Here is a 20,033-nt window from a genome sequence, read left to right on the forward strand (position 1 = left end):
TGCCTATCAGACCTAATTACAAGGCCTGGCACTTCAAGCCCATATGCTACTTACAAGCAGAGCTATTCCTGCTACATGCCTCTTCCCACAAATGTGCACTCCTCTTTCTGTAGTTTGCTTCTGTCTAAAGCCATAAGTATTCCCATGAGCTAGGCAATCTGAGATTTAATTATGATTCAAGTTGGTGAATTGGGATCTGCTAAGTGAAATAAACTTTTCAGTAGCTAGAAATTCTTCCCTCTTTTCCTCATATAAGAGGCATCGTAGGCAAGAACCATTAAGAACCAAGCTTTTCGGTTGTCAGGCACTATCACCTAATTTTGCATAATGCTTTGCGTTAGAGATGGATAAAGTTATTCAAATTTGAAAAGTGTAAAGTGAGTCATTTTAGCCACTTCTATTTGTAGAATGGTCAAATAGCCTGTTACAAATTCAATGTTTTCTCATCTAGGGTTTTGTTAGCACCAAACAAAATATTGCAATACATGAACACTATCAAAACTCATAGGACCTTCTCTTGAAATATTAGGGCAGAATTGCTCTGAAATATGCATATTCACACTTTTGGGGAATCCCATGGATGCTATCTGAAAGAATTATGAGTGACATGATACTGGTGGGTGCTACATACTAATCCTTGCTCTTCCAGGATATTTGATGGAAGATGAAACTACCTGATCTCAAGGAAGGCAAGTAAAATCTTCTTGTCGGTTCCTCTTCTATCTCTCTTTCACAAATATACATATGTACACACACCAGTAGTGGGATCCTACCTTAGTCGCTACTGGTTCAGTGGGTAATTGCGCACCCCTAATAAGCTAATCAGCTGAAAGGTTGAAGAACTGAAAAACTAGGAGCAACCCTCCCATGAGCTTTTTGGTCTTTTATCCTCTCAGCTGATTGGAGGCTTGTTTTCCTCCTATCAGCTGATCTGAGGCTTTTTTTTTTTTACTACCGATTCAGCCAAACCAGTCCAAACTGGTCCGAACCGATAGCATACCACCACTGACACACACACACAAAGTTACATAATATAACAGATTAAACATCCTGGTGAATTATGCATTGAAAGGCTAAGGATTTAAACAAGAAAGGAGAAAATTTGTATTCTAAAAATATTATCTAATGTATCATCTGAACGGAAGATAGAATTTCCCATCTCATCAACTAAATTTTAGAAGGAATCTGGATCATGTTGATACATGTAAAACAGGGTGGAGCTTCAATCACAAAAACATAAAGGACACTTTGGCTTTCCTGATCAACCCCATCCCCAGAGACACCACCTTCCTTGGAGCCTTCCTATGCTCTGTCATACTTGTAACCAGAAAAAAACAAAACAAAGAGATATAGAAGAAAGAAAAGCTATGCAATTCCTTGGTAGTACTAGAAAGTGTCTATCTGAAAAAATTAAGGAGATATTTTTAGCACTGAATGAAAATATTATAGAAAAAGTGATGCAAAGTTTTTTATCAACTTAAGTGTCATTACATTGTACACTGCACACATACATACAGTACCTCAATAAACAGAATGGGACAAATCACCATGGCCAACTCCCTGTGGCCAACTCATCATGGCCAACTTGCTGCAGGACAACTCGTCACAGCACAACTCATCACTGGATAATTTAATAATTCAATTTAATTGTTTAAAACAAATAAAAATTATTTTAATTTTTGACATTGACTTTTCATTCTGTTCAGGGGTGGGATTCAAAATTTTTAACAACCGGGTCTGTGGGCATGGCTTAGGTAGTGGGCATGGCTTGGTGGTCATGTGACTGGGTGGACATGGCTTGGTGGTTATTGGCTGGGTGTGGCCAACTCAATATCACTCACATCGAGGCACGCATCTCCTCGCCTGGCCTCTCATGACTGTGGGGATGCTGCAACAGTCATAAGCGTGAAAAATGGTCATAAGTCACTTTTTTCAGTGCCATTGTAACTTTAAATGGTCACTCCACACAAGCAAAGTACCAGCAAAGGAGGGGAAAAAACTCCAGAGAAGCTCCTGAGACAGGAAGTCAAGTCCTGCCAAGAATGTAATAAGGGTTAACGGAGAGGCAGTTTCTGTAAGCAACACAAGAATGTTTCTTTCCTGCCTTCCTTACAGGATTAGATCAGTAATTTCTTCTAACAACTGGTTCTCCGAATGTAATTTCTTCTAACAACTGGTTCTTAGAATGTTAACAACCTGTTCTAGCGAATAGGTGCGAACTGGTAGAATCCCACCCCTGATTCTGTCCCTCATTTTGCATCCTTTTTTTAAAGATTCTATTCCAGCATTTCTTTGATATTAGTGTAACTCTTTTCCCTTAGCGAGTTGTCCCACAGCAAGTTGGCCATGGCAAGTTGTCCTGCAGGGAATTGGCCATTGTGAGTTGGCCATGGCGAGTTGGCTGCAGCGAATTGTCATAGACCCTCAAAAAAATGTGCCAGTTCCATGGCTATTAGTGACTCTCTTTTATGCATGTACAGCAACTCTCAGTATAAATATTAATGCCCTGACACTTCTAAGAACTTCCAGATTCATTTGGTGACTTTTCCCTGATGTGTACCCCACAACAAAAATCCTGTAAAAAATTCAAACAGATTTCACCTTTATCTTCAGTAAAAACCATATACTTTTCCTCATACTCACTTATATGTATAATAAAGAATTTTACATTGTAAGTATATAATAATGGGCATCACAGTCAGGGTAGGCAGAGCAAATGGCTCCATATGGCTCCAATAAAAGTGCCAAATGCACCCTGCTGTCAAGCACTCAAATTCTCAAGCACTGGGGAACTGAAAATAGAATCAGTAGCCTGTCACTAAATATCCAAATGCAAAATCAGTGGAGTGTACCAGGAAGCCAACTAGTAACACCTTGTCCACATGAACAACCAAAGTGTAGGTGTGTAATCACAAACTCGCGTCTCCTGTGGCTTACACATGATGTACATATATTATATACATACCCCAAAAGTTTCCTTTTTCTTCTCATTCATATCTGTTTTCTGCTCCTTGCCAACAACTTAGGCATTAAGGTTAAAGGGTTTACACTCCTTGATTAAATGAAGCATAAAGAAGTGGCATACAACTATGGATAATTGCATCACCATGTTTGTTTTGGTTCATCGAATTCAGGAAGCAGGAGGAAAGCCTGCAGAGCAAGTTAGATAAAGACTCTAGTTGGGATGCAGCCAGATAGCACCCACTCTTTCTTCCCCCCCTCCCCCCTCCCATTCTCTCCTTCCCACACAACAACTCCAATACAAAGGGAAAAGTCTCTTCATTTCTTAGTACAAACTTCACAGGACTTCCTACTTAGTCATCCTTTTTCCTGAAAAGGCAGACAAGACTGTTGCCTCTGGAGCTAAGAAAAAACAACCTTTTCCCTATATAATAAATTAGACATTAAAGCATACTTGGAAGTTTTAGAGATTTTACTTCTTATCTAACAGATGTCAAAGTTAATTTCTTCACTGTAATTCAATAAATTTGACTTGGTTACCTAAACTGATACAGCAGAGCACAAAGTAGAAGGATAATTTAACAGTATCCTTTGCCAGCTTTCCAGAAGTTTTAAAGGAAAAATAATATAATCATGTAGAATGTAAAAATCTAAACAATACCCAATTTTCTGTATAGGTTCTAGGTGAAGCTAAACAAAAATATTTGCTATGGTAGCTTTTTGCTTTTTAATACATTTCTAAACAGAATGAAGACATGAACTTCACCTTTTCTAGTTAATGACAATGACCCCACTTTCCTTTGCAGAGTGGAAAGATATTTTACCTCCAGGCATAAACAGAATTTCGCTGTGATTATTTGATGCATATGGCAGAAATTATTATAATACATATTTTGAATGCAGTCATAATAAATATAATAGCAATAGTACTTAGCACTTAAGATTTATATACTACCCCATAATACTTTACAGCACTCTCTGGATATTTTAGAAGTCAACATATTGCCCCCATCAATTTGGGTCCTCATTTTACTGACCTTGGAAGGATGGAAGGCTGAATCAACTTTGAGCCAGTCAGGATCAAACTCCTGGCAGTGGGCAAAGTCAGCCTGCAATTCTGCATTCTAACCATTGTACCACCACAACTCCAGCTTTATAAGAAATCTCTAGGTCAAATTAACTTTCAACTATTTATATGCTATTTAAATTAATTAGTTGTTTCAGTTTTATAGACAGTAGGGATAGGTAATGACTTGGATTATGGCAGAAAGGATTACATGTTTCTAAAGTTTGAAAATAATTAATGGAGTGGTTTACTTTGTTTACTCTTCAGTGTCCATTCTTTTTTTAAATAAAATGTTGGGCTCACTTAACATAGTTTCCAAGACAGGGTGTCAAACTCAATTTCATTGAGGGCCGCATCAGGGTTGGGTTTGACCTCGGGGGGCAAGGTAGACATGCCCAGGGTAGGCATGGCCAGCTCAGCATCACTTGTTTCAGGGGTACCTGTGATGGCCCAAGCACTCTGCCAGAGAAAACAGGCTCCCAAGCTCCATTTCAGCTGCAATGATCTCCTGCAACCCTCTGCCAGCATGCAGCCCTCCCTAGCTCTGTTTTGCTGGCAGAGACACTGCGGGCTGCTCCTTTGCTGTTTCCAGGGTGGCCCCACGGGCCAGATCTAAGCACTCTGTGGGCCAGATCGGATCTCCAAGCCTTGAGTTTGACACCCCTGTTCTAAGAGATGAATGAAGAAATCATGTTTCTTTCATATAAAAGCTACCAATAATTTCTTAGCATGTGTGTAGAAGTGATTAATACTTCAGTAACAGAATCATAGGAAACTCAATACATATAGTTTGATGCTTTTTCCTTTACAAGTGTAGAATCCACCTGGATACAGGAAGAGAGGAAAGTTTAAAACGTGCAGCAGGACAATTTTTTGAGTTCCCCCTTCTCATTCAGTATATCTTTATATCTGAGCTCCATTTTTGCTGGCCGAGGGCTAGCAAAACAAACTAAAAACAAAACAAAAGGAGAAATGTTTCCCCTTTTGCATTTGAGCATACAAGAAGGGACAGGAAAGAAGAAAGGGAAAGAGGAAAGAAAAAGAAGGGAAGATGGAAAGAGAGCAAAGATGAAAAAATAAGGAGAGAAAAGAAGAAGAAAAGACAATGAAGAGGAAAGGAAAAAGAAGAAAAGGAAGGAAGAAAGGAAGGAAGGAAGGAAGGAAGGAAGGAAGGAAGGAAGGAAGGAAGGAAGGAAGGAAGGAAGGAAGGAAGGAAGGAAGGAAGGAAGGAAGGAAGGAGATTATAATGACAGTAAGTGAGGGTCTCAGGGAAGTTCTGCCTTAGCACTTGGCCAGCACAGGTCTCCCGGATACAAGGGACGTCAAGTTGGCCACACCAACCATGCCCATGCCCCCTGCAACCCTGTGAGGTCAAAGACAACCCTTATGCAGCCCTCAATGAAATCGAGTTTGACACCCCTGATCTAAATCATCAGTAAAAATGTATTTATTTCATATAATTTATAAAGCTGCCCATCTAACACAAGTGACTCTGGGTGACTTACAAAGATTGAACATATAAAAATCCCAACATATAACACCTGGCAACCAAGGATAAACAATAACACCACTCACCAAAAAAACCACATCAGCCACAACAGAGTTCATCTACCTTCCTAGCCCTAATGCCTGGGGAAATAGCCACAGGATGCTTTGTGAGATGCTAACAGGGCTGGGGTCATCTGAATCTCCAGAAGGCTGCTGTTCCACAAGGCAGGCATTGCAATTGATAAGGCATGGCTCCAACACTCATCAATATGTCACTGTTTGATAGAAAGGATCCAGATTTACCCAAGGCCCATCATCCTGCACTCATTACCACTATTCCCACAACACAAAAATCCCTGACATCTTCTTCCCCAGAAAATATAATCACCTTAATGGACCACCAATGTATAAAAGGGAACAATTGCACCTAGGATGGGATGACTTTTTTTTCTTGTTTAAGCTGTGAACCTGATATTTCCTACCCTATGCCAGTTTCCTTCTATTTCTACACAAGCTGCAGTAGAAAAAAATGAAGCATGCTTGTTTGTTTTTAAAAAGGAGACATTGGTTTTTGTCCATGAACCATTTGAATTAATAAATAAACTTTAAAGCCCAATCATTTCCATCTTTATGTGGACTCCTAAGTAAGTGTGGAAAAATTCACAATCTAAGTAATGGAGCAAAACTGACATTAGAGGCAGGTTATGGGCAACTCATCACTACTTAAACCAGATAAAGTCAGATACTAAAAAGCCTATCTAGATGTAAAAGAAAACCCTAAAGTTGAAGGACAGTTGATCCCATCACTCCGTAAGATGCATTTAACTGGATCTGAACCCAATTTTATGGCAAACCTTCCTCATCAATAATGAGTCATCAATAAGGAGATGGAAGGACTGTAAGAGAAGCATATATTTTCATCTCAAAGTTCTAGGATGAAAAAATCTGAACCATCACTGGATGGCTACAAAAAGTTAGTGGTTTCTGCATCTCTTTGGTTTTTTATTTCTTTCTTTTTTTCTTTTCTTTCTTTTTTTTTTGCAGAAAGTACTAACTCTTTACAGCCATAGTCCACTGATCAAGTTCTCCTCTCAAAGTTTATTATGCAAAGAGGTCACCTGAAAATTCCCCCAATTGAAATTCAGCACCAACATTTCTAAAAGGTTCCTATCCACTCTGACATCATATTTTTGTCCTGAACAAAAAACCCTGACATACTTATCCTAATCATTTGCATTAAATTTAATTTGGTACCAAACATAAACGTTTCCTAAGCACCTAAAAGTTCACTGAGCACAATACAGGTGTTAGAAAATAAGACTTTCTTATTTCAGATATGTATACCTGTCATTTTTCCTTCAGTGCCAAAGACGTTTAAGCCTCTGCTATGGTATTTCCCTTAACAAGGAGTCAAAAGTATCTGTAGTGTAGTTAGGGAAGTCTCCAATATAAAAGGGTAAAATCCAAAAGTATTTTTGGCTTCCATTATCAGATTTTTGGTTGCAACAGTTTGAGATTTCTGTCCTTATGCCCATAAGATTTGATATTTTTAGGGCATGCCATTGATTTCTAACAGCTTTTTTGCACTATTCATTATTTCCTAATATGAAGTGCTTTAGTACCTTACCCGATTTCCACATTATAATTTAATTACCAGCCCCTTTTTGTTTCTAAGTACTTACACCTTTCTGTTACTGCTGATGATGTTACCTAGTCTGGTAATGAAATGTCTGCAAGCAAACAACCAAGGTCAGAGATCACTAAGGCCTCCATAGTTCAACCCTGAGCTACATATATTTTTTTCTACAGTATTGACAGGACAGGAATCTGTCACAGGCTATATCTACCTGTTGATTTTGTCAACAATAGCATTCCTTCTTAAACAGGTAGAACGCACACATGTAAGAAAGTATTAGGCAAAACTTTTTTGGACCCTCAGTTGCAAATCCAAGGTTACTTGATTATGAAAGTGGAATAGGGTATTGATTGGGAAAGAGTTCATTTCTTTGCAAATCCCTTTACTTTCTCATTAGAGGTATTTTAAAAATTCCTTCTGGACACTGTATTTTTATCAAGCTTTAATTTCTCATTAATATGGCATCATTATCTTTTCACACACAAATACATAAAAGAAAGACAACAACAAAAAATTCAGTGAACAGGAAGTTGAATCTCGTGAGAAACAAATGGTAGCTGCCTATGGATAAATAGAAATCTAGGAAATAATCAACTGTCATCAGGTGCTACTTTCTGAATCCATTTTATGCATCTGTGAAAATTGGCTGTTTCTTGAACAGCCCATTCCATAACAAGCCAGTTTGTCTATAAAGTATTATAAAATACTTTTTCATATCTTAAAAGACTTTCTGTAAAACCACCAGATTTTTGGAACTGAACTTTACCATATTCAAAGAGGAAGGTGCAATCTCTCCCCAAATTATAGCCTCTGCAATTTTACCACCTTCCAAATTAGCATGGAAACTCCTGGGAACCACAGGAGGCAGATAATAAGTGGCACAAATATGGCACAAATAATAAGTCAGCAGTTCTGAGGTTTGAATTACCCTATTTTCCTCAGTCACATGCATTCATTCATTCCCAGGTTCACCAAATCAATACATGTGTTGATGTACCAAAGAAGGGAAAAAGATAATACCACTCTCAAAGTGAAGGAATGGGGCTAAAGCAGATGATAGGGAAAGTGTGAGAAAGGAGGTCAAAATAACTTTAAAAATGTGGTATAATTGTTGACATTCCTTAGATGAGCAAGCAAAGCTGCAGCAAAATGCACATCTATCCATAAAATACCATGCTGTACATCTTTTCAACATTACAGGCATCGTGCTTGAGGCTGCACTTTTATTCACCATGTGGTGCTCCCCAAATTTGTCACCTCTGTTGCAGGAGAAGATGCCTGGATGTTATGAGAGTTCTGGACATATCCAAAGATTACAACTTTGGGGAAATTTCCAGGATTTGACTTAGCAGAGTTTAGCTGTTGGGTTGCTTTGCAAGATTCACTTTTGTAGGAGCAATACCTCTGCATACTTCTGGGAAATCACACATTTTTTTTAAAAAAATGGATTTATGGAATTCTCTTATTTCAGCCCAGGAGTCTTTTTTTCCGGAATTGGCAGCCGGATTCCATTTGTAAGGTCACAGCCGGCATTCCACATATCCCAGGTCATACCGGCTTGCAGGCATCGGATTGCTTTCCTGAGCTCAGGCTGCCAAGCGTGCCGGCTTGTTTTGCTTTCTGGCTTGCAAAGTGGAAACTTTTATTTCCCCAGCGGGTATAATGCAGGGTCGAGGGATTATTTTGACAGCTGCCAGTGCGCCCCTATCTCTCGTTTTGTTTCCAGCCCCTCCTACTAAACTCTCATTCTTGGACACAGGAGAAGGGGAGGGAGGGAGGGAGGAAGAGAGAGAGAGGGAGGGAGGGAGAGGGGGAGGCGCGGCGGAGCAGTAAAGTTTTGTTTTTTTTGTGTTTTTTTTCGCGCGTGGCAATCAAACTCTGCCGAGAGTCAACAAATACAAGTAGCCACTACGGAAAGTGTAACCCGACCGAGGGAAGAAAGCAGGGAGTTCAGTTGGAAGGAGCAAAGAAAAGACGCATCACAACTTTACATTATATGCTAGTTCGGGGACGTTAGAGTCAAAATGAATTCGCGTTTTATTCCCTAAAACGAATCCCAAGCCTTCCTGAAGCGGTGACTTTCCCCCAGCTATCTTGGGAGACTTTTCCCAAACGAGGCGAGCAAGCGTGGGCCGCGGGGGCTGGGATGGCAGAAGAGGGAGCAGTAAGCTACCTAGCTTGGGAAGGCCAGATGCTGTCTCCTGTACAAGTCTGACGTCTTCCGCTCCCCAAAATTCAAGCCGGGGACGGAGGCTCCTTACCTTTTGGTCGACGATGGAACAAGCCATTTCCCGGACATGGGTCAGGCTAAACTCCCCCGAGGAGTCTTGCAGCAAGAGCACCGGCTCCCGGCTGAGGCCGATCTGAAGGTGGAAGGAGATGCCGCTGCCCCCGCCGCCTCCGGGCTGCGAAGGACTGGGCGGTCGGATGACCGGCGGAGCACTCATCGACAACTTCCCGCAGCGCGAGAGATGTGGCGGAAAGACAGAGAAGAGAGAGAGAGAGAGAGAGAGAGAGAGAAGTGCGGTTTAGGAAGAGTTTGCCAGGATAAGTGCCGTCGATAAAGAAGCGGGGGGAGGCTTTGGCAAACTTCCTTAAGGACGCCGAGCGGAGCTCAAGCCACCCTTGGAGAAGAGGCGAGCCTCGAGGGGAGAGCGCCTCTCTGGCTGCTGCTGCCACCACCGCCGCGTCTCCCAGCGCCCAGTAGCAGAGGAGGAGGCGGCGGCGGCGACTGGGCGGTCAAGCGCGCTTTGCGAGAGAAAGAGGAAGGGCGGGAAAGCAGGCGTAGGCGCCTGAGCCACCACCCGGCGGCCTTGAGCAGCAACAGCCGCTCCGAGGCGCCCGAGTGGCGGGGCACTGACCCAAACCCAAAGAGACGGACCTCCCCTTCGGGTAGCACCGAACAATTCCCTTTGGCGCGCCTTTCCCTTGGCTCTCGCCCCGCCCCGGCTGCGCTCCGCTGGCCGCCGAATTGACTTCCAAGCTGGCCCCGACGCTTTGTCCCTGACAAACGCTCCTGGACGCGACCCTGGCCTAACTTGTGGGCCAGGGCCGGTTGCCGTCGCCTGTGTAGTGGTGAGGTTCTTGTGCGCTGAACAGCAGGTGAAGTTTTAGTCCAACTCTGGCTGGAGAGAAAGAGTCACCTGGGTACTTCTGCTTATTTGATAGCTATGAAAAATAACACAAGCCTGAAAAAAGCAAGTTGGCAACTCTTTCTTCCAACTTTAACTTTGTTAAACTCCCCTAACTCCTCTGCCAAACACCTCTATGTCCTGCCCTGCCTTCTCTAGCTTTTTGCTATCCATCTATCACAGTCTTCCTGTTTTCAGAAAACTCCAACTTAACTCTGGTTTTTCTAGTAATAGTTTTCCTCACCCAGGTGCCTTCCAAAGGGGAGGGGAGCTACAACTTCCATCATCCCCAACGTACATGGCACATTTGCAGAGGCTACCAAGTTGAAAAGGTCTGATCCAGAGAGAGAATGTTACATCCTCCAAGTTCCCTTTGATTCGGTCAGTACCTTCAAAGCCGCCTTCATCCCGGCTGCTAATGGTTCTTCCACAGCTGATGCTCTTGTATTAGTGAAAGGTAACAACAGTTCTTACTAGCCGGGAAGGCCGGAAGAATCTCTGAATCCTCCTGCTTTGTGGCTGCTTCTGAGCCGGGTTACAATTTTCTTGTAAGCAGGAGTGTAAACCTGTCAGCTAATTCCTTCGAGTTGTCTCCCATCCAGCAGAACAGCAGTGAGTAGTGCCATTACCCCCACCAAGAGGCAGCCCCATGCAGAGAAGAAAGAAAGTGTGCTGTCACTACAGAGTTGAGGCTCTAGGCTGTCCCTTATTTCAGCTGCTGCTGCTGCTCCACCTCCCCCTTGATTTGTGACAGGAAAGAAAAAACTAGCAAGAATCCTACCCACCACCTGTCATTTTTCTATTTACCAAACATGAGGTGAGGGGAACATCCTCTCTAGTGATTGTCATTTTCTGAGCAGAAGCCCTTAATCTCAAGGAGGAGGAGGAGTTTGTCTTTCCATCACTGGAACAAATGCAAGCCTCCTTCTGCCTCCATCTTTCAAACAATAAAGGGAGGATAAAACACTGTCATTTGTTTAGCACGCTTACATCCCAGGCTTTCTCTAAAGATTGTTGGAAAGCCTCTGAGGAATATGTTATGGGAGAAAAGATTAGGCAATCATTTGAACTAAACAGGCTTTCAAACTTATTTCAAGAACCTATCTGGTCACACGGTGCGTGTCAATCCGGTCACACAGGTAGTGTCAATCTGAGCTGTGCTGATAGTTATTTGTGAGAAGTATTTTAAGAGAAAGCAAGGGGGAAAACAGGATGTGCTTCATCCAGCCCATCTGACATTTCAAATTGCTCCTGCAAATATTAGATTAAAAATGTGGATACCAAAATATTTTCTATAGATTTAAAATATCTGGAGGAGTTGTGTACATTTTGGTGGGAAGTTTGTAACTGTAGATCATTTTAATGTTTACAATACTTTTCAGTGTTTTAATGTTGTGAGGGCATAACTACTAACTAGGGCATACAAAACATTTGTTAGACCAATATTCAAATACAGCTCATCAGTCTGGAACCCACATCACATATCTGATATTAATACAGTTGGGAAAGTCCAGAAATATTTCACAAGAAGAGTTCTACACCCCACTACTCGTTGCAGAATACATTATGCCACCAGACTTGAAATTCTAGATCTAGAAAACCTAGAACTTCACTGTCTTCTGTCCGATCTAAGTATAGTATATAGAATCATACATTGCAATGTCCTACTGATCAATGAATACTTCAGCTTCAACCATAACAATACAAGAGCACACAATAGATAAAAACTCAAGGTTAACCACACCAAATAGAGTGGTCAATGTCTGGAATACTCTACCTGACTCTGTGGTTTCTTCCCCAAACCTCAAAAACTTTAACCTTAGACTTTCTACTATTGACCTCACCCCTTTCCTAAGAGGTCTGTACATAAGTGCACCAACGTGCCTACCGTCCCTGTCCTATTGTTTATTTTTCTTATATGTATTCATTTCATGTATTCATAACTATGTTTATCCTTATATCTATTATCTTGTAACGATTGACAAATCAAATCAAATAAATAAATAAATAAAAACACTGCACTATACAGTAGAATTCAACAGAGCTACTGCCCTGGGGTGGAAGCTGTTTTTCAGCCTATTTGTCCTTGTTTTTATTATTCTGTACCATCTCCCAGATGGTAATAGTTCAAAAAAAAAAGGGTGCCCAGGATGATATGGATCTTTAACAATGTTTTGAACTTTCTTAAGGCAGCTTAAGAAACATATAAGAAACATTTATAAGAAGTAAATGCAGCCTCCCTCCTTTACATAAACTAAAAACCAGGGGGCAAAAAAATCTAAGGAAGATCAGACTTATAAGTATTTCAGTAGAAAATGTCAGAACTGTAGGTTAGATATAGAATTTGGGAATGAGGCATCTCAGGTGAGGGGGGAATCATAGAAGAATGGAATGACAGACCATTTTTCTCATGCACAAGTGTGGGCTACGCACTGTCATTCAAGTGAACTCTTAAACAACACACAAAAACAATTCAGAAAGTAGATTCCTCTGAAATCATATTCAAAGTATGACATACAAAAGTGATGACACAAATGAGATAGTAGGGATATATGAAGAACATTTTTACCACAAATGTGGAATTCTGATCATTGTTCTTTTTTATCTCTTTCAATTCCATTGACACAATAATGCTTGGAGAGTTTTCATGGTTATTTGTTAATTTATTGGTAAAAAGTCATTTTTTTCCCATTTTAACTGCAATTACAGGAACAATTGAACTGTAGTGATATTAAAAAGCTATGTAGCAAGAGTAAATTACAACTTTTCAGAGTTATGGGTTGTTTTTTGTTGTTTTTTTGCTTCCCAGTTCTTAATATCTAGTCTTTTCTAGACAACATAACAGATGGCTATATATATTATGCAAAAGGTTGAGAATGATACAGTACATCTGTTGCACAATTTATTCATAGGATCTTTGTAGAATCACAGAGTTGGAGAGACCTTAGAGTCATCAATTCTAGCTACCTGTTCCATGCAGGATCCACTAAAGCAACAATGACAGACAACTTTCCCTCTACTTCCCTTTGAAGAACTCTTGAGTATGATTAGGAAGAAACATCCAAGCCCATATATGGCATCTCTTCTCATCAACTTATGTAGACTTCGTGAAAGCAAGTCATTTTTCTTTTAAAAATGAAATTTAGATTATCTTTTCCTGTCCTATAAAGGAGGCTTCACACCAAATGCTGGATCAAAAATATTGATTGGGTTAGATCACAGTATTTATAGTTGTGCTAGTCATGCCACTTGCAAATCTGATTGATAGCTAGTGCTCTTTATTAAAAGATATGTCACTGTTTAAGATCTAATTTGAAACAATTCTGATATCAGGCAAATGACTTTATACAAGACTGTATAAAATGTATACACTTCCATTCCACAAGGACTTGGGTAGTTGATTTCTCTTGATCATTATCAGTATCTAATCACCAATGGTTACTTCAGACATCTTTAGGTGACTTACAGAATGAAAATACACCAAACTAGTGTCAGAACAGCTTGAAGTTCCCACTTTTCAATTTTGAGAATTGTTCTTTCCCTGCTCAAGCTTAGGCAAAATAATAAGACTTTCATTTGCATTCCCTAAATACCAAGTGACAGATGATTGAAAGGATAGTCTAATACACATGTCTAAAATTCAGAAGTTCCTGTTAGTTTTTTTCTGTTAAGCAATTCCCCAGTAAAATTGATGCAACATGTGGCTAACAAATAAGTAATGTTTCCCCACATGAGAGGATATGGACGCACAGCTTAGGATATGTTGTATTATATTGTACTTAGAATATGTTTTCATCAGCTTAGCTGAATTTAGGACATTTGATAGTCATTATTATTCCATAAATATTCTTCTGCCTCCCATTCACCTACAGTTCTCATAATATAGAGTTGATAATCTGTTTTTGCAATCTCTATAAGCCCCAATCAGCATGAACTACCTCCAAAAGGACACATCAAGAACAGTTCCTAAAACTGGGAATAAATCCTTTGGGGGTCGGATAAAAGAAAAGCTACCAGAAGACAATTGAACTTATTGTCCCCTTCAATCAAAAGAACTAGAGATGTGGTTGTTCTAAAACACTTTCACATTTCTCCCAATGCTTTTTCTTCAGACTACCAGCAGGGTTGAGGAGAGCCACATCTCTCCTCCTCAGCTGGCCATTACTCCCTTTCCCGAAGGCGGTTGCAGCAGTGGTCAGAAATGGCCACCTCAAAGAAGAACTCGACCGGAAACAATGTGCAGGAGGAAGATAAGAAGAGAAAGTTTTGGTTGACTGGGTTAAACTGCAAAAGCAACAACATAAGGCAACCCTGGAATTTAAACTATAAAAAAAAATAACTGTTGTAGAGCGGCGGAGATACGAGGCAGACTCGAGCGTTCGTTCAAAAGGCTTTATTTGGTGAATAAAGGGTTGCCGCGGCTTGCCTAGGCTAACAAAGCAGATCAGCTGGCGGCAACAGCTGATGCCGTTTGACAGCTCCTTTTATAGCCGGCTGTCAAACAGCATCAGCCAATGGGAGCGTTTGGCGCTCCCGCCAGACCCGCGGACCAGATTGGGAACTTCAGATAGTTCAGTGGACACAACACTCCTTTCCCCCAGCAAGGAGCATGCGTAGTCTTGTAAATAGGCCGGCCGCCTTCCTGCCGGCAGGATCGCCTGAGCCCGGGGACATCTCCGGCTGGAGCAAAGTCTGTTGCCCCTGGGGGTGCCCAAGGGGCTGCAGGAGTGCCAGTCCGGTCAGTGGAAGCCTGCGGTGGATCAGGTAAGTCCCCTTGTTCGGTTCTCTTTGGGCGCGTTGTTCGGCTGGGGAGGTAGACTGGGTCCGGCTGGGAGCTCTCGGTGCTGGCTGGATCGCTTGGCTGGGAACCGTTGTTGATGGTTGGGTAGACCGGGCCACTCGGCTGGATGTGGGAGTCGTTGGTTGCCCCTTTCCGCCTTTTCCTCAGCTGGTCCACGTGTCTGCGCCACATACGACCGTCGTCCAGGAGGATCCTGTAGGATCTTGGCCCTGCAACTGATATAACCTGTCCAGGTACCCACAACGGGTCCCCTGTATAATTCCTGGCATAGACCAGGTCATGCAGGGCAAAGTCTCTGACAAAACTGTCAGACCCCAAGGGGGTGTCTGGGCTGTAGTGGGGGTGCAGTCTGTCCAAGGTGGTCCTAAGACGCCTGCCCATTAATAATTCAGCTGGTGATTTGTTTGTTGTGGTGCTGGGGGTTGTATGCTGGCTTAGAAGATATCTGGATAATTTGGAGTGCCAGTCTATCTGGCCAAACCTTTCTAATGCTTCTTTTACTGACCTGACTGCCCTTTCAGCCATCCCGTTACTAGCTGGGTGAAATGGGGCTGTGAGAATGTGCCTGATACCCAAGTTGGCAGCGAATACTCCGAACTCACCAGACGTGAACTGGGGGCCATTGTCAGTCACCAATGTGTCAGGGAGGCCATGGGTGACAAAAATTCGGGTCAGGTCTTTAACGATGGTCTGGGTGGTTGTGGAAGGAAGTAGGGCCAGGTCAACCCATTTAGAATAAGAATCTACTAAGACTAGAAAGGTCCGCCCATGTATTGGTCCAGCCAGGTCAATGTGCAAGCAAGACCAAGGCCCCCCAGCACTTTCCCATCTGGCAGGGGTGGCGGCTGATGGGGCTGGCCTGGTAGATTGGCATGGTTGGCACGAGCTTACCCAGCTGGAGATTTGGGCATCCATGCCTGGCCACCACACGTAGCTGCGGGCCAGGGCCTTCATCCTTACGATGCCAGGATGGCCCTCGTGAAGGACCTTTAAAATTGGTTTCTGCAGAGTGGTTAGGATGACCACCCTAGTTCCCCATAACAAACATCCCTGCAGGGATGACAACTCTTGCCTGCGAATCTTGAATGGCATGAAATCAGGAGTGTATTGTGTTTCAGGCCACCCCCTCCCCACCCAGTCCAGAACTTGGGCAATTACCCTGTCTTTTTTGGAGTGCATTGCAATGTCTTCAGCAGTGATGGGTAAATTGAGTTCATTGACTTCAAAAATGGCATGGATGGGTGCGGGGTCTTCAACTGGTATAGGCAGGGGGCAGCGACTAAGGGCATCTGCGTGACACAAGTTTTTGCCTGGGCGATGCACTAATTTGTATGAATAGGCGGCCAGGAACAGGGTCCACCTGGTCATCCTAGGCGACAGGACTTGTGGAGTTTGCTTATCCCCTGACAAAAGACCCAGAAGTGGTTTATGGTCAGTGAAAAGTTCAAAACAGTGACCAAAAAGGAATTCGTGAAACTTTTTAACAGCGGCTACTGCAGCCAAAGCCTCTTTATCAATCTGGCTGTAGTTTCTTTCTGCAGCAGAGAAAGTTCTTGAGAAGAAGGCAATTGGTGCCTCAGAGCCATTTGGGAGCCTGTGGCTAAGAACTGCCCCTATACCAAAGGGGGAAGCATCAGCTGCCAGGACTAGGGGAAGTTGTTGATTAAATTGGACTAAAACTGCATCAGATGTTAGTAAGGACTTGACTGATTTGAAAGCGTGGGCTTCCCTAGGTCCCCAGTGCCAGGGGGATTGTTTATCTAAAAGTCTATGCAAAGGTTCTGCAATAGATGCCTTATGTGGAAGGAATGAAGCATAAAAGTTCAAGAGCCCTAAAAAGGCTTGGAGTTCCATCTTGTTGGATGGTGTGGGTGCCTCGTGGATAGCCCTGACTTTGGACTCAATTGGGTGAATACCAGAGGCATCAATTCTGTAACCAAGAAAATCCACTTGCTTAGTGGCAATGGTGCATTTCTCCCTTTTAAGTTTGAGGCCATGCTGCCTAAACCTGTCTAGGACTGCTCTAACCCTTTGCATAAGTTGAATTTTAGACGTTGCTGAAACCAAAATGTCATCAAAATAAGGGACTACACCTGGGAGCCCTTGAAGAAGTCTCTCCATGAGAGACTGAAAAATGCCTGGGGCCACACTAACGCCAAATTGTAGGTTATTGCATTTGAATGCACCTCTATGGGTGACTATGGTTTGCAATTCAGCTGTCTGTTTATCAACAGGAAACTGTTGGTAGGCTTGGGACATATCAAGCTTGGCAAAAATAGTGCCAGGTTCAAAAGTATGTAAAAGGTGTTGGATTACAGGGACAGGGTATGCGCTGACTTGCAAAAAACGGTTGAGGGACGTCTTGTAATCAGCGCAGATTCTCACGCTGCCATCCTTTTTGAGTGGGGTAACTATGGGGGTCTCCCACTTAGCAAAATCCACTGGTTCTAATACCCCTTGCTTTAACAATTTGTCTAATTCTATGTCCAATTTGGGGCGGATAGCAAAGGGCACTCTGCGTGGCTTGAGGCGAATTGGAGTTGCCTGGGGGTCTAAAGTGAACGAGATAGGGGTACCAGAATAGCAACCCAATTCGTTGTTAAAAACATCAGAATAGTTCCTGAATAGGGTGTCTACTTCAGAGGTTGAAACAGCATGGATACCAGTTATACTAAGGCCAAGGGAAGGGAACCAATCTAGTCCCAACAAACTGGGGAGGGCACCATCAACTACCACTAAAGGCAAATGGCCTTTAAAGCTTTGGAATTGAATTAAAAACTTGCCTTTCCCGAGGACAGGGATGTTCTTGCCCTGGTAGTCCCGTAGGGTCAGGTGGCATTTCTGGAGCTTCTTTTTGGATATTCTGGGGTGAATCTTCTTCAGGGTCTCCCAGGAGATGATTGAGAGTGTTGATCCTGTGTCCACCTCCATTCTGCAAGGTTTACCTTCTAAAAAAAACAAAAATACTTATTTTGTTAGAGTTTTTAGAAATGTGGTCTGAGTGGTAGCAGGTGTAGCAATCTTCCACTTGCCTTTGAAAATTGGAAGTAGACTGAGGCCTCTGAGGAAAAGTTCTCCCTGCTTGGCAGACTCTAGCTAGGTGGCCTTTCCTTTGACAGTTCAGGCAAATAGCATTCCTGAACCTGCAGGATGCCCTAAGGTGGGAACCTCCACAGCTCAGGCAGATGGGTGGTTGCCTGGGGGTGAGGTTGGTCCTTTGCCCAGCTCCTGCTTGGGGGGGCTTTTGCTGTCTAAGGCGGTTAACATCCATTGAGCCTACAGGGTCTTCCTCTAGGGAAACTTCCTCAGAGTGGATAGTGGAGCTTTCTTGCCTGATAGGAGTTCCTTGGATTTCAGCTGCTGACTAAGCAGATAGTTCAGCAGCTTGGGCTTCTTCTATTGCTAAGGCTAATGTTAAGGTTTTTTTTTGGGCTAGCAAGCATCTTTGAAGTCTAAGATCCCTGACCCCACAGACAATCTGATCCAAAAGCATGTCTTCTAAGTAGTCTCTGAACCCACACTGTAAGGCAGCTGATCGCAAAGCTGCCATATATTCGCTAACTGACTCCCCCTCAGCCTGTCTTCTAATTCTGAAGGCATGTCTTCTAGCTATCTGGGAAGGCTTAGGGGAGTAGTGGTTGGAAAGAATCTCCTGGAGCTCTTCCCAAGGGATGGTTCTGACAGAGGGGCTACTAGCGCTGTAGCGGTGTCAAAAACCGCAGCTCCACAATAGCTAAGAAAGTAAGATTTTTTTCCTGTGGTCTGTAGCCTCTGCGAGGTCGATGGCATCTAGGAAGTAGATGAAACGATTCTTGTAGGACTCCCACGTCTCTTCGGCTGGTTTGAAAGGTGGGAATGCTGGGCTGGTGCTCATCTTGAGGTGGCAGTGTCAATCGCCTCAGCTGTTGGAGGTTTCGAAAAATGCGCTCTTAGAAGAGCGTTTTGCGGCTGCGCCTGTCAGGCGGAGTCTGTCTCCTCAGTTGAGGAGGCTTTTAAATTTCGCGCTCGTCAGCGGCTGCGGCTGTCGGCTCTCGGTGGCTCCGCTCTTTTTTAGTGACCAGCTCAGCGATTAGAACGTCAGGTAGCCTCTTATAGTATCCCGCCCTTGTCGCCAGTGTTGTAGAGCGGCGGAGATACGAGGCAGACTCGAGCGTTCGTTCAAAAGGCTTTATTCGGTGAATAAAGGGTTGCCGCGGCTTGCCTAGGCTAACAAGGCAGATCAGCTGGTGGCAACAGCTGATGCCGTTTGACAGCTCCTTTTATAGCCGGCTGTCAAACGGCATCAGCCAATGGGAGCGTTCGGCGCTCCCGCCAGACCCACGGACCAGATTGGGAACTTCAGATAATTCAATGGACACAACAATAACATTGTTCCCAAAGAAGATTTTGAAGCAGCGAAGGAGAGAGGAAAGGGAAAGGATTTGGTTTTTTTTTTTCTTCCTTTCCCTATACTGACAGCTAAGAAACTTAAGCAAAAAATTGAAAAAAAAATCCACTTTGACATCAATAGGCATTTAAGCTGAAAATAAAATTTCAAAGGGATAATAAAGATTTCTGGATACTTAAACGCTTTTAAAAGCAGGAAAGGAAAGGAAAAGAATAAAAGGGCAGGATCTGGAAAAATGGAGGAGACTGCCTGGAATTAAAAGGAATTTACAGTGAAACCTCAACAAGATTCCTAAAAGATACATTTTAACTGAAACTTGGCAACAAAATAATAGAACCCCAGGAAGAGAAAGTGGAAAAAAGAAGCAAGAAGAAATAACTTTGGATTATTTGGTGATCTTTGGATTTTTGGTTATTGCATTTAAAGGACTAAAATCAATTGGGTGGTTGTTTAAAAGTATCTAAAATGGCACCACTTTTAGAAGAACTGAAAATGGAACTTAAAAAGTACAAAGAAGATGCACAAGAAGGGAGAGGTTCTTTTGGCTTCATATTTCAACTCTT

The 20,033-nt window shown here is 42.7% G+C and overlaps 1 protein-coding gene across 3 annotated transcripts in view; it reads right to left on the bottom strand.

Moving 5' to 3' along the window:
• The window catches only part of PRKD1 (protein kinase D1), a 107,018-nt gene extending 96,937 nt beyond the window's left edge, over nucleotides 1-10,081 (bottom strand). The window contains exon 1 of one of the 3 annotated variants that reach the window (XM_026664531.2): nucleotides 9,413-10,081. In XM_026664531.2, the coding sequence (XP_026520316.1) occupies nucleotides 9,413-9,598 (186 nt within the window). In that variant the 5' untranslated portion in view covers nucleotides 9,599-10,081. The remainder of the gene's footprint in view (nucleotides 1-9,412) is intronic. The other 2 variants (XM_087951763.1, XM_087951764.1) reach the window with 2 other exon arrangements.
• Between the last annotated feature and the right edge of the window lie 9,952 nt (nucleotides 10,082-20,033).

Source organism: Notechis scutatus, chromosome 1 (genome assembly GCF_049901735.1).
Source record: "Notechis scutatus isolate UNSWTSFEM ecotype Mainland chromosome 1, rNotScu1.2, whole genome shotgun sequence".
In the NCBI taxonomy this organism is placed as follows: domain Eukaryota; kingdom Metazoa; phylum Chordata; class Lepidosauria; order Squamata; family Elapidae; genus Notechis; species Notechis scutatus.